At 48.9% G+C, this 14,963-nt stretch overlaps 1 protein-coding gene across 3 annotated transcripts in view; it reads right to left on the bottom strand.

Moving 5' to 3' along the window:
- Positions 1-3,010: 3,010 nt before the first annotated feature.
- c3h5orf34 (chromosome 3 C5orf34 homolog) overlaps positions 3,011-14,963 on the bottom strand; it is a 44,987-nt gene continuing 33,034 nt past the window's right edge. For 2 of the 3 annotated variants that reach the window (XM_078396822.1, XM_078396824.1), the window contains 4 exons: positions 10,070-10,200; positions 7,520-7,612; positions 6,279-6,319; positions 5,089-5,423 (listed from right to left, as the gene is read on the bottom strand). In XM_078396822.1, coding sequence (XP_078252948.1) covers positions 5,164-5,423; positions 6,279-6,319; positions 7,520-7,612; positions 10,070-10,200 — 525 coding nt within the window. In that variant the 3' untranslated portion in view covers positions 5,089-5,163. Of the gene's footprint in view, positions 3,674-5,088; positions 5,424-6,278; positions 6,320-7,519; positions 7,613-10,069; positions 10,201-14,963 lie in introns of those variants that run through there. The other variant, XM_078396823.1, reaches the window with a different exon arrangement.

Raw genomic sequence — 14,963 nt, 5'->3', positions numbered from 1 at the left:
GCACGTGTTTGGAGTGTGGGTGGAAACTGGAGTCATAGGGAGAAGGTGCAAACTCCGCACAGACAGCACTTGTAGTCAGGATCGAAACCAGGTCTCTGGCGCTGTGGGGCAGCAACTCTACCGCTGAGCCACTGTGTCACACATGAGTACAACCTTTGCCAGGGCCAGCAGGGTTTTATTTTCATCAGGAGATGATTTAATAAAAAGGAGGCATCATTCCCAATTAACAGGGAGTCGAGAACGGGCAACATTCATTAGACCATGCGATGGTTTACCACAGGGAGGCAGGAACTCAGATCTTATTTAAAATAGAATTGGCTAATTATTTGAACTTTTAAAATTGGCATGCAATAGGGAGCAGGAAGCTGGGAATGGATTAGAAAAAGTTAGAAAATACTCAGTATCGGCTTAAAGAAAAACAAAACTTTTTTTCAATCTCTTGCCGGAGATGCGATTGTTTTGCGGGTCGTATCTCTGGTCGCTCTACGGCCTGACATCGTGGAGCTGGCAGCCTTACCTGGGACTGACTTTGAGCCCCCGCGGGGCGTGAACTTACCACCGGAGCCTGCGATCCCTTGCCTGGGATCGACACTCCAACCATGGCCTGCGGACTTTAACATCAAACGGCTCACAGTCTCGGGTTGAGACCGGTCGGGAGCTCCAAAAGTCGCAGAAGGTTTCAACAAGCCCCGACCCGGGGTAGATCACCTAGCGCGGGGGAGCTGAGATCCCCCCCCTGATGAAGGAGGTTGATCGCCCCGACGAGGAACGCCCACCGCCGGCTACGGGAGTCAAGATCGTCCCGTCAACGGAAGGTTAGAGGCCCCCGACCGCGGGAGGACAAAGAAGGGAGAGATTGAACTTTTTTTCGCCTTCCATCACAGTGAGGAGTCACTGAGGTGGATGTTCATGTTAAAATGTATTTTGTGTGTCCTGTTGCTTTTTATTGTTATGACTGTACAGCAAATGAAGTTCCTCGTATGTTGCAAAACGTACTTGGCTAATAAAGTATTATTGTGATTGATTGATTGATTGATTGTGAAAATTAGACATGGGGACATGCAAGACTGCAGATACTGGAATCTGGAGCAAAGGGTGGCATGGCGGTAGAGAGGGTGCAGAGAAGGTTTACCAGAATGCTACCTGGATTAAGAGCATCGGCGAAACCAAACGCAGGCTCGGCGATCGTTTCGCTCAACACCTTCGCTCGGTCCGCCTTAACCAACTTGATCTCCCGGTGGCTGAGCACTTCAACTCCCTCTCCCACTCCCAGTCTGACCTTTCTGTCATGGGGCTCCTCCAGTGCCATAGTGAGGCCCACCGGAAATTGGAGGAACAGCACCATTGAATCATCTCGGGAGAGAAGGAATGGGTGACGTTTCGGGTTGAGACCCTTCTTCAGACGGAGGGCAGGAGAAATCACAGAGGGGGAGCAGCGAGAGAGCATGTTGCTAAACTCTCGTCGAAGTTTAGATAGTTCCTCTGTCCCTCCCTTCCCCTCCTCCTTCCCAGATCTCCCTCTATCTTCCTGTCTCCACCTATATCCTTCCTTTGTCCCGCCCCCCTGACATCAGTCTGAAAAAGGGTCCCGACCCGAAACGTCACCCATTCCTTCTCTCCCGAGATGCTGCCTGACCTGCTAAGTTACTCCAGCATTTTGTGAATAAAGTAAAGTATCCACCTTAATGCTCTTCAAGATCCCCGACATCTCCTCCTTCTTAATCTCAAACTGCCCTTTGCATTTTACTATTCTCAATACTGATCTCCATGTCCTTCTCCAAGGTGAATACAGATGCAGAGTACTCGTTTAGTACTGGACTCCAAGCGTAAATTCCATTCATTATCCTTGAGTGGTCTTACCTTCTCCCAGGTTATCCTCTTGTTTTTTTTAAAATGCAGGTTTAAAGCCGTGGGATTCAAAGAAAATCGGACTTACCAAAGCCATTTTGTGGCATCTTTCGGCCCTTCTAATCGCCTGCTTTCGTTCTTTCTTCCTTTCCTTATATTCCTCAAAGGCCCTGTCTGATCTTGGCCTAAGGCGACATGCAACTTCTTATTTTCTCACTTAAAGGCCCGATGCCTTGGCGGCACTGAATCGATGAATTAGGGGTCGGCCAGGCTTGAGCGGGGTCTAACATTTGCACAGTGCAGATCCCTAACAATGATCAAGAGAAAATGCAGCATGGTTTGGGAACAGCCCCATAATTGTGGACGCAGACCACGTCTCTCTGCCATTGAGTCCATTTACACCTCACGCTGCCTCAGCATGATCAAGGGCCAGTCTCACCCCGGTCACTCCCCCTTCTCCCCTTCTCCCCTCCCCCATCGGGCAAGAGGTACAGAAGTGTGAAAACGCACACCTCCAGATTCAGGGACAGTTTCTTCCCAGCTGTATTCGGGCAACTGAACCATTCTAACTATAGAGTGGGACCTACTATCTACTTCATTGGAGACCCTTGGACTATCTTTAATCGGGCTTTACCTCGCACTAATTCCCTTTATCCTGTACCTATACACTGTGGGTGGCTCGATTGTAATCATGTATAGTCTTCCTGTTGACAGATTAGCACGCAACAAAAAGCTTTTCACTGTACCTCGGTACATGTGACAATAGACTAAAGTAAACTAAAAAACAATGTCTTTATGAATTTAGTGGAAAGATGCTCATACAATGAACTGAACAAATATGACTGACGTGTTTAAAGAGGAAGCTTAGTTAATCACAAGATAACAAATGTGAAGGATATGTGGATGGTTATTAGGTAAAGTGGAGGATGGATGCTGTGTTGGATGGATCCAATGTTATGCTGTGTTGGATGGAACCAATGTTATGCTGGCATTTCCAGCAACAGAGCACATATCACATACAACCAAAACAAATTCTCCTTCTGCTTTAAAGGCCCAAACCACACTGTGTGTTCAAGCTGTGATTGTTGATGGCAAAACAAAGATTGCAGCTGAATTCTGCGTCTCACCATCACAGTAAATGATTTGGAACAAATTACTCCCATACTTTATTCACCGTGAGGAATGGGGCAGTGCAAATTATACAATAAATAAACCCCAGGTCAGATCATTAGACAGAACTGTGCATGATACAGTGAGCGCAACATCAAAAACATGTGTTTTACTCCCACTAATATGTCCCAGCCGCTTGGAGGCAACATGTTCTCAGAGCGCCCGAGACCACAAGCATTTACATTACACATCTTGTTCCAAGTCGCAAACCACTCACATGCAACATGTTATTCTGAAGGGCAGCCTCCACCCTTGTGAAGCAACAAGGAAGGCAGCACAGTGGCGCGGCTGGTAGAGGCACTTAGAACGAACAAGCAAACGCATATTTCATCCTTAGTTAACTCGCTGAACAAAGGGCGGCACAGTAGCGCGGCGGTAGTGTTGTTGCCTCACAGCGCCGGAGACCCGGGTTCCATCCTGACCCCGGGGTGCTGTCTGTGTAGAGTTTGCACGTTCTCCCTGCGACCGCGTGGGATGCTCACATCGCAGAGAAGTGCGGGTTCATAGGCTAATCGGCCCCCTGTAAATTGCCCTCAGTGTGCAGGGAGTGGGTGCAAAAGTTGGATAACGTAGAGCTAGTGTGAACTGGTGATCAATGGTCAGCGTTGGACTCAACAGTGGGGCGAAGGGCCATCTTCCATGCTGCGTCTCTAAACTAAAACGAATATTCTTAAGGAGGAAAGTCCCTTTGAAATTCCTCCTGCTCCATTTACTGGAGAAGGGGATTCCACAATTATCTTCCAGAGATGGGAAGGTTTAGCAACACACGGGCAGGGTTGTGCAAGATGGAATCATTCATCAAGATGGAATCATTTACTGGAGAAGGGGATTCCACAATTATCTTCCAGAGATGGGAAGGTTTAGCAACACACGGGCAGGGTTATGCAAGATGGAATCATTCATCACATTGATGAGAACTGACAGGCTCTTTCAAGCTAATATAAAATCCCACTTCCCACTGGAGCAGTGAGGAATAAATGCAGACACCTTCCAGCACTCGACTGATCATTAAGTAGTATAAGAAAATAACTGCAGATGCTGGTACAAATCGAAGGTATTTATTCACAGAGTGCTGGAGTAACTCAGCAGGTCAGGCAGCATCTCAGGAGAGAAGGAATGGGTGACGTCTCGGGTCGAGACCCTTCTTCAGTCCTGAAGAAACGTCACCCATTCCTTCTCTCCCGAGATGCTGCCTGACCTGCTGAGTTACTCCAGCACTTTGTGAATAAATACCTTCGACTGATCATTAATTGCATTGGGGCGACGTCAGGGGAGAGCCACTGTGTTAAAGCAGCTGCCGTGATTACTTGCCACGCTACTGCTCAGAAGCAGGGGGAGGTCTGAGCAAAACACCCACCATCTGGTGCCCATTACCAGCGACGGTGAGGGGCCTCATTCACGTCAGCGTGTCGGAGCTTCCTAGGATCAGGGAGGAGTTGTTCCTGTGGTAGGAAGCTGCTTGTGAATCTCACCGGATATCTATGTAAAGTGAGGCGGGTTGATGGTGAAGCAGAGGGCCAGGGAGGCAGAGGGAGATCGCCCCCTCGCCCTTACTGGAAATGACCGTGGGGTCTGCCTTGCCATGGGAAGACAGGGCGGCACTCCCACGGGAATACAGCTCTGGGCCGTGCAACCTGCCATTGCCCCAGACACCAATGCAACCCCACTGTAGAGAACAAGGAACGGCAGGCGCTGGCTCACCAAAGAAAGACACAAAGTGCCGGAGTAACTCAGCGGGTCAGGCAGCATCTCTGGAGAGAAGGAATGGGTGACGTTTCACAGAGTGCTGGAGTAACTCAGCGGGTCAGGCAGCATCTCTGGAGAACATGGATAGGTGACGTTTACACAGAGTGCTGGAGTAACTCAGCGGGTCAGGCAGCATCTCTGGAGAACATGGATAGGTGACGTTTTGTATCTGAAGAAGGGTCCCGGCTGGAGAAGTCCCCTATCCATGTTCTCCAGAGATGCTGCCTGGCCTGCCTTGTTACTCCAGCACTCACTCTGTGAAACGTCACCCATCCATGTTCTCCAGAGATGCTGCCTGACCCGCTGAGTTACTCCAGCACTCTGTGTTTTTTTCTCCCCCCACGTTAGATCTTTGATCTGGCCTTCCTCACATCCATCGCCTGCTGCGCCACTGACCTGTTATCCACTCCACTCCTGTGTTTCCCCGAGCGTGCCCGACCCTTCGCCTCTCTCATTTAATTTTCCAGTCCGTGCTCTTTGGTTTGCCTCCAGCAGCAGCTCGATATCTTGGATGGCCCTGCCGGTCCTTTGCAGTGCCATCTCCACGCTCCAGCCGTCGTCTCCTGGGGGCAGGTCGGTGGTCTCCGTGGGGGGCTGAAGTGCAGGAACGGCGGGCGATGGGGGCTTGGGCTTTAGATACTTGGAGTTCTCCAGCAGAACTGCAGGCACGAGCGTTAAGGAAAGCCCAGAGACCACAGACAAGGCCAGAAGAAGTAATTGAGGCAGGTAGGCTTGTATTCACTGGAGTTTAGAAGGATGAGAGGGGACCTTATAGAGACATATAAAATTATTTAAAGGACTGGACAAGCTAGATGCAGGAAAAATGTTCCCAATGTTGGGGAGTCCAGAACCAGGGGCCACACAGTCTTAGAATAAAGGGGAGGCCATTTAAAACTGAGGTGAGAAGGAACTTTTTCACCCAGAGAGTTGTGAATTTGTGGAATTCTCTGCCACAGAGGGCAGTGGAGGCCAAATCACTGGATGAATTTAAAAGAGAGTTAGATAGAGCTCTAGGGGCTAGTGGAATCAAGGGATATGGGGAGAAAGCAGGCACGGGTTACTGATTGTGGATGATCAGCCATGATCACAATGAATGGCGTGCTGGCTTGAAGGGCCGAATGGTCTCCTCCTGCACCTATGTTTCTACGTAATTGAGTAAATGGGACCCTCCACCCACCCCTTCTTTCCCAGCATTGCTCCCCCCCCCCCCCCCCACTTCATCAGACTGAAGAAGAGTTCCGACCCGAAATGTTGCCTGACCCCCCCACCGACGAAATGTGTAGGCAGGAACTGCAGATGCTGGTTTACACCGAAGATAGACACGAAATGCTGGCGTAACTCAGCGGGACAGGCAGCATCTCTGGAGGGAAGGAATGGGTGCTGTGGCGAGTCGGGACCTGCTGAGTTCCTCCAGCACTATGTGCTTTGCTCAATGGAGGAAGATCCTTCTGCTGGTCAAATAAATCTACAGCCTCAAAGCCGGACTTCACCAACGAATATATAAAAAAGGATACAGTTAAACCTCTGGATCTTTTGAAGTTCCGATATGACAGACCTGGGAAATACAGAAGCTCGTGAGATACAAGGAAAGTCTTTGACTGCGTGACATGTAGAATTGGCAGATTAACACGGCGAGACCGATCTACCCCACTCGATTACGGGTCAGGGTACACTGAAATACAACTGAATGCGCTGGAAACATTCAGCAGGTTAGGCAACATCTGTAGATAGGGAAACCGAGATAATGTTTCAGGGTCTTTCACCAGAATATTAAGATGCCTGGTGTTTCTCTTGCCACTGGGTGCTGTCTGACCTGCTGAGTGCTTCCACTAATGCCTGCCTTCATTTCAGATTCCCAGAATCTACATCTTTTTTTTTAGCATTCAACGCTCCCCTTATCTGAACAGGAAAACCTATTAGCATTTCAGAAGGGGGAGGTGGGGAAATTATAAAAAGGCACCTAACTTGAATCAATGTGATGAATCGCACTTCTTGGCTTCAGTTGAAGGTAGACACGAAATGCAGGAGTAACTCAGCGGGTCAGGCAGCACCTCGGGAGAGAAGGAATGGGTGGTGTTTCGGGTCGAGACCCTTCTTCAGACTGATGTTGTTCAGTTGTTAGGCTAGGTTTTATTATAGTCATGTGTACTGAGGTACAGTGAAAAGCTTTGTGTTGCAAACAGGTGAGATAATACCATACATGGACACAACCAAGTCAAACTCAAGTACAGTAGCTAGAGCAAAGGGGGAGATACAAAGTGCAGAATATAGTTCTCAGCATTGTAGCGCATCAGTTCCAGAGACAAAGTCCAATGTCCACAATGGGGTAGAGGTGAATTGGACAGTGCCCTAGCTTATGGAAGGACAGTTCAGAAGCCTGATTACAGAGGGGAAGAAGCTGTTCCTGAGTCTGGTGGTGCGCGCTTTCAAGCTTCTGTACCTTCTGCCGGACGGGAGCGGGGAGAAGAAGGAATGACCGGGGCTGGGACAAGACTGATGATGTTGGCTGCTTTCCAGAGGTAGCGTGAAATGTAGATGGAGTCAATGATGGGGAGTGTGGTGCGTGTGATGGACTTGGCTACATCCACAACTCCCTGCGATTTCTTGCAGTCTTGGGCAGAGCTGTTCATCGGTCGGGATATTGATGCTGTTCTGTTCTATAACTCGAGGGCAGGTGCTTATCGGATAGAGCATTGTGACAGATTTTGTTAGGTGTGTTACAGTCGCCCGAAAGGTCACTGAGCAAATTCCTCACCAGTTGTCCTCCTGTCCGCTGGCCTGTTGACTGGGCAGGTCCTGCGTTTTCTCACACACATGTCGGCACCATTGCGTTGCTGCAGTAACGTATCTACACCAGGCAGGGAGAGAGCAATTATCCACAAGCACAATGCCACTGATTAACACCACTTAGAACCTGGTCCAAACAGAGTTTCCTTCTCCTTGCGTTTTGGTGCTAACTCCATGGGACCCAGCTGCAGTTCCAGGGAGCTGGGAGACCTCTGGGGAGGGCCCGAGTCAGTTGAGCCGCCCACGGTTGTTCGAAGCAACCATTCCCAAGGTGCCAACCTTAGATATTCACAGATATTTTGATACGGAGGTAACCAAGAGAAATAGTATAGTGTCAAAGAATGAAAGGACCATTGCGTGGTGATGCAATGGTAGAGTTGCTGCCTTCCAGCACCAGACACCTGGGTTCGATCAATGCTATCTATGGGTGCTATCTGCACAGAGTTTGTACATTCTGTATGTGACCACGTGGGATTTCTCCAGATTTCCTCCCACTCTTTCCCAAATAGTTACCCCTCAGATTCCTATTACATCTTTTTCCACTTCACCGTAAACCTATGTCCTTTGGTCCTCCATTCATAGAAAATAGGTGCAGGAGGCCATTTGGCCCTTCGAGCCAGCACCGCCACCCACTGTCACAACTCTCTGGGTGAAAAAGTTCCTTCTCACTTCAGCTTTAAAGGGCCTCCCCTTTATTCCAAGACTGTGGCCCCTGGTTCCAGACTCGCCCAACATTGGGAACACCACTCCCGCATCTAGCCTGTCCAGTCCTTTCATAATTTTATATGTCCCCGACTCTGGGCAAGAGACTGTGCATCTACCCATTCTCTTCCTCTCATGATCTTATACACCTCTATAAGATCACCCCTCATCTACCTGCGCTCCAAGGAATAGAGTCTCAGCCTACTCAACCTCTCCCTATAGCTCAGACCCTCTAGTCCTGGCAACATCCTCATAAATCCTCTCTGTACCCTTTCCAGTTTGACAACATCTTTCCTATAACACGATGCCCAGAACTGAACACAATGACTGTCTGGCAAATGAAGTTCCTCATATGTTGCAAAACATACTTGGCTAATAAAGTATTATTGTGATTGTGATTGTAAATGTTGCCTCGCCAACATCTTATACCTCCCATCATAACATGACCTCCCAACTTGTCCACTCAATACTCTGGCTGATGAAGGCCAATGTGCCAAAAGCCTTTTTGACCACCCGATCTACCTGCAACTCGACCTTCTTCAGACCATTCCTCCCGTGACCACCATTAACATTTTCTGTCTGGGGAGAGGGAACGAGATATGGAAGGGTGCAAATGGAATGGGTACAAAGGCGTGAGACAAAGTGATTGAAGAGTTGCGAACTACGAAGCTGGAGGAAGTAATATAGGTGGAAGGGTTGGGGGAAGGGAGTAATAGGGGTGAGTCCAGCTGTCATTGTGTGGGAAGAAGGAAAGGGGAAGTGGTTTGTAGTTACGTACAATTAGAGCATTCAATGTTCATACCGCTGGGTTGCAAACTGTCCATGTGGAATATAAGGTGCTGTCCCTCCAGTTTCCTTGTGGCCTCACTCTGGCAATGAATGGGGAAGGCCCAGGACTGAAAGGCCAGTGTGGGAAGGGGAAGGGAGTTAAAATGGTTAGCAATGGAGAGATTCAGCAGGCCTTGGCGGACAAGTAAGTGATTGAGCACATGTATTTCAACCTTTTTCGAAACCAGCACCCGCAGAAACATAGAAAATAGGTGCAGGAGGAGGCCAATCGGCCCTTTGAGCCAGCACCGCCATTCATTGTGATCATGGCTGATCATCCACAATCAGTAACCCGTGCCTGCCTTCTTCCCATATCCCTTGATTCCGCTAGCCCCAAGAACTCTATCTAACTCTCTTTTAAATTCATCGCGTGAATTGGCCTCCACCGCCTTCAGTGGCAGAGAATTCCACAAATTCACAACTCTCTGGGTGAAAAAGTTTCTTCTCACCTCAGTTTTAAACGGCCTCCCCTTTATTCTTAGACTGTGTGGCCCCTGGTTCCGGACTCCCCCAACATTGGGAACATTTTTCCTGCACCTAGCTTGTCCAGTCCTTTTATAATCCCTTGCGTCCCTTCATCATCATCATATATATACAGCCGGAAACAGGCCTTTTCGGCCCTCCAAGTCCGTGCCGCCCAGTGATCCCCGCACATTAACACTATCCTACAGCCACTAGGGACAATTTTTACATTTACCCAGCCAATTAACCTACATACCTGTACGTCTTTGGAGTGTGGGAGGAAACCGAAGATCTCGGAGAAAACCCACGCAGGTCACGGGGAGACCGTACAAACTCCTTACAGTGCAACACCCGTAGTCAGGATCGAACCTGAGTCTCCGGCGCTGCATTCGCTGTAAAGCAGCAACGTGTGTCTCCAAGGATGGGGTGACCAACTCCCACTACATGTGTTTGTCCACACGGTGGAGGCAGAGGCAATGAGGGCAAGCATTTTCACTGTACCTCGTTACACGTGACCAGCTCCTACCTCTCGAAGCTTCCAGCAGAATGCATTTGAACCGATTGGGAGGATCCGTCTGGAAACAATAATTGGTACCGAGCAGGCATCATGTCAGCTTGTGTTTCACCGAGAGCCACGGGTGAGATCAAGGGAATCCCCTGCGGAGAGAGGAAGAGAGTGAATTGGGGACTGTTCTGTTTAGTTTATTGTCACGTGTAACGAGGTACAGTGAAAAGCTTTTGTTGCGTGCTAACCAGTCAGCGGAAAGATATACATGATGACAATCGACCCATTACAGTGTTCAGATACACCGATCAGCCAAAACATTATGACCTGATGAGCCAAAACATTATGTCCACCTGCCTAATATGCTGTTGGTCCTCCGTGTGCAGCCCCATTCGCAGCAGGGTGCGATGCACTGTGTATTGTGACACATTCCTCCCGTGACCACCATTAACATTTTCTGTGACTTGTGCCACAGTCGACCTTCTGTCGGTTCGGACCAGACGGGATAGCCTTCGTTGCCCTCGCGCATCGATGAGCCTTGGGCGCCCAACACCCTGTCTGTTGCCGGTTTGTGGTTTGTCCCACCTTGGCCCACTGTCGGTAGGTACTCACCACTGCTGACCGGGAGCACCCCACAAGCCTTGCCGTTTCAGAGATGCTCTGACCCAGTCGTCTGGCCATTACAATGTGGCCCTTGTCAAAGTTGCTCAGGTCTTTACTCCTGCCCATTTCTCCTGCATCCAACACATCAACTTCAAGAACTGACCGTTCACTTGCTGCCTAATATATCCCACCCCTTGACAGGTGCCATTGTAACAAGATAATCAATGTTATTCACTTCGCCTGTGAGTGGTCATAATGTTTTGGCTGATCGGCGTACATGATAAGGGAATAACGTTTAGTGCAAGGTAAAGCCAGCAAAGTCTGAGCATGGGTAGATCACCCGTGCGGTAGATAGTAGTTTAGGACTGTCAGTCTCCTGCATATATTCAATGGGCATGTACAGTTCAACAGTCTACTCTGTCTCTGTGCATCAACGGATCTCACATACGACAGTAAAGGATGGTGTTATAATTATCTTGCTTATGAAATAAGTTGAGGGAACCTCTGTGTAACTTCAGAAAGGTTTAGTTTAACTGTGCTACCACGAAACCCTCATCTCTACGCTTCCCTCCCCCCCACGCCCGTTGCCCAATCAGTCTGAGAGAAGTGTCCCGACCCAAAAAGTCGCCTATCCATGTTCTCCAGAGATGCTGCCTGACCCGCTGAGTTACTCCAGCACTCTGTGAAACGTCACCTATCCATGTTCTCCAGAGATGCTGCCTGACCCGCTGAGTTACTCCAGCACTCTGTGAAACGTCACCTATCCATGTTCTCCAGACATGCTGCCTGACCCGCTGAGTTACTCCAGCACTTTGTGTTCTATGCAGCTCCTTGTGTCTACATTCTCTACTTCAGAGGGTGAAGGCGAGATCGGTGGCGGATCTATTTAAGGAGGGCATAGATACGATTTTGAAAGATCAGGGAAATGAGGGCTACGAGGAATCGGCACAGAAGACACGTGGGCCTAGACAGGTCAGCCATGATCATACTGAATGGCATGGCAAGCTAGTCTTTTTTGTAAACCTGCATCAAGTTCCTTGTTTCTGGACGAAAGATTCTCTGCATTTATCCTATCTATTCCCCTCATGATTTTGTACAGCTCTGTAAGATTACCCCTGTCTCTTGTGCTCCAAAAAATAAAATCCTAGCCAGCCCCACCTCTCCCCATAGCTCAGGCTCTCAAATCCTGGCAACATCCTCGTAAATCTTTGCTGTACTTTGCTTCACCAATCTCGCCTTCACCCTCTGATGTAGAGAATGTAGACACAAGGAGCTGCATAGAACACAAAGTGCTGGTGTAACTCAGCGGGTCAGGCAGCATCTCTGGAGAACATGTAATGGCATCAACCTGATAATGACATCAAGCTAGCCCCCTCACCCTGAACACAGGATCCCCCCCCCCATGGCTTGCGTCAGCCTCCTACTGTACTCCCTGTACACACATGACTGTGTGGCCAGGTTCAGCTCAAACTCCATCATCAAGTTTGCTGATGACACTGTGGTGGTGGGCCGGATCTCCGACAACGATGAGAAGGCCTATCGGGAGGAGGTGGCTGATCTGGCACTCTGGTGTCAGGACAACAGCCTCCTCTTGAATGTCAAAAAAACTAAGGAGCTGATTGTGGACTTTAGAAGGGCTCAACATCCGAGGACGTACACGCCACTGGAGATAAATGGGGTTACTGTGGTTAGGGTGAGCAGCTTTAAATACCTGGGAATCCACATCACAAAGGATCTGACAAGGACAACACACATTGCCGCACTGGTGAGTAAGGCAAGGCAGCGCCTTTACAACCTCAGACAGTTGAGGAAATTTAGAGTCTCACTGAGGATCCTTCAGTGCTTCTACTCTGGGGCTGTAGAAAGCATCTTGTCCGGGAACATCACAATCTGGTTTGGGAACAGCTCTGCCCAAGACAGGAAGGCCCTGCAGAGAGTAGTGCGTTCGGCTGAACGCACCATGGGAACTACACTCGCCCCCCTGCAGGACCTATACATCAGGAGGTGCAGATCCAGAGCCAGCAACATTATGGGGGACCCCTACCACCCCAGCAACAGACTGTTCCAGCTGCTACGGTCAGGCAAACGCCTCCGCTGTCACGCTGTGAAAACAGAGAGGATGAGACGGAGTTTCTTCCCACAGGCCACCAGGCCACTGTTAACTCTCAGATCACCAGGGACTAATTTAATTTAATTTATTGTATTAACTTATTTTTTGTGTTTAAAAAAAATAATTCTATCCTGTTTGTAGTTTTAGCACAATCCGCAGGCGTTGCCACTTTCATTTCATTGCACATCTTGTATATGTATGTGACAAATTGACTTGACTTGATGTATCTCAGCACATGTGACAGTACTAAACCAATATCAATGCCAGGCGATTGAGGAAATGGATTACGGAGGAGGTATGCTTAAAAAGAGCAACTCCACCTTCAATCATTGGCTGGAGAACAGCTATCGTGTGCAAATATGCAACCTCGGCGTTCGAATGGATGTCACCCAAAGATGCAGGATCCCCGTGGCATTATCAAGAAACAACACAAACTTGATTGGCAAATTCTTGGAAGCTCTGCATCTCTCCAGCTGAGGAACAAAATGGCTCACGAATCAACTTCAAACAAATAAAAAAGGCTAACGTCATCCAAACTGTTCTGTCGGACTTGCAGGAAGAGATGCATTCCAAATTCCTTTCGGAGTCCAAGGAACAGATAACAAACAAGAGACACAAAAAGGGCTGGGAGTAACTCAGCAGGTCAGGCAGCATCTGTGGAGAACACGGACAGGTGACGTTATGAGTTGGGACGCTTCTTCAGACTGTTTGTGGTGGTGGTGGTGGTGGGGGGGGGGGCAAGGGAAGAAATTTGGAATGGAGATGGGGGATGGGCGGGGGGAGGGTGGACAAAGTCTGGCAAGTGATAGGTGGACACAGGTGAGGGGATGTTCAATTGATGATAGGTGGGTGGACAGAGGCTGAAGGTGAAACATTCTCCACTGTGAGATAAGGAGACAAGAGACGTAAAAATGTGAAGTCAGAGGAATGGATGTAGTTGAAAGATGACAGGGGAAAAGAGGAAAAGGGGGGGGGTTATGGGAGAAATGGTTTAGTTTAGTTTAGGGATACAGCGTGGACACAGGCCCTTCGGCCCACCGAGGCAGTGTTGGCTAATGATCCCCCCTACACTAGTTCTATCCTACAAACGTGGTGCAATTTACAGAAGCCAATTAACCTACAAACCTGCATGTTTTTAGAGTGTGGGAAGAAACCAGAGCACCTGGGGAAAACCCATGTGGTCACAAGGAGAACGTACAAACACTGAACAGACAGCACTTGTTGTCAGGATGGAACCCGGGTCGCTGGTGCCGTGAGGCAGCAACTCTACCGCTGCACCACCGTGCCGCCCAAACAAGAACCTAAACAAGTTACTGAAATGGTTGCCTATCTAGACGAGGCACAGGGCAAATAGGGGGAGGGAGAGGGGCACTTTGTTGGTTGGCAACCTAAAATTGGAGAATTCAAATGCTCATATCATTGGGATGTAAGCTACCCAAGCAGAATACTAAATAAGCCGCGGTTTACGTTTGCAATTTCCTGCGGTAACTCCACAAGTAGCGCCAGTCTCTCATTTTGCTGGTCTGTGGCCTGAAGCAGTCTGTTCCTGCCTTCCTTCCAGCATGTGTTTCCAATATAAACCAGTGGCGTCCACGTTGAACACTTGCTATAATAACTCCCCACCCTGGTTATCGGAACCAAAGCAGCAGGAATTGCACTCTCTGCTGCACGATCATTGCTTGCTGCTTCCCCACACTTTCCATTGCTCCATTACCACTGCAGATGGCAATTAAACACTTCTGACTCTTGATCTTAATTATCAAGCCACTTCTGGAGAACATGGATAGGTGACGTCTCTTCGGTCCCGACATGAAACGTCACCTCTCCATGTTCTTCAGAGATGCTGCCTAAACCACTGAGTTACTCCAACGCTTTGTGTCTTTTTTTGTTTTGTTAACCGGCATCTGCAGCTTCTTGTGTCTCTATCAACCACTTTGCCGCTTTGCAATGATGGCTGCCTGTGTCAGGGATGTCCCTTTAACATGCTCAAGAATGTAAGCCTTGTCCTTTAACGATGGCACCTACCATTGAATGATTGAAGCATTGAGGCTTTGCCAATCCGCAATGATATTTTATTACATAATTATAAGCGGCATAGTGGTGCAGCAGTAGAGTTGCTGGTTCACAGCGCCAGAGACCCACGTTTGATCCTGACTACGGGTGCTGACTCTGTGGAATTTACATGTTCTCCCTCTGGTTCTA

Source organism: Rhinoraja longicauda, chromosome 3 (assembly GCF_053455715.1).
Source record: "Rhinoraja longicauda isolate Sanriku21f chromosome 3, sRhiLon1.1, whole genome shotgun sequence".
Taxonomy (NCBI): domain Eukaryota; kingdom Metazoa; phylum Chordata; class Chondrichthyes; order Rajiformes; family Arhynchobatidae; genus Rhinoraja; species Rhinoraja longicauda.
This window is presented reverse-complemented; position numbering and strand designations above follow the sequence as displayed.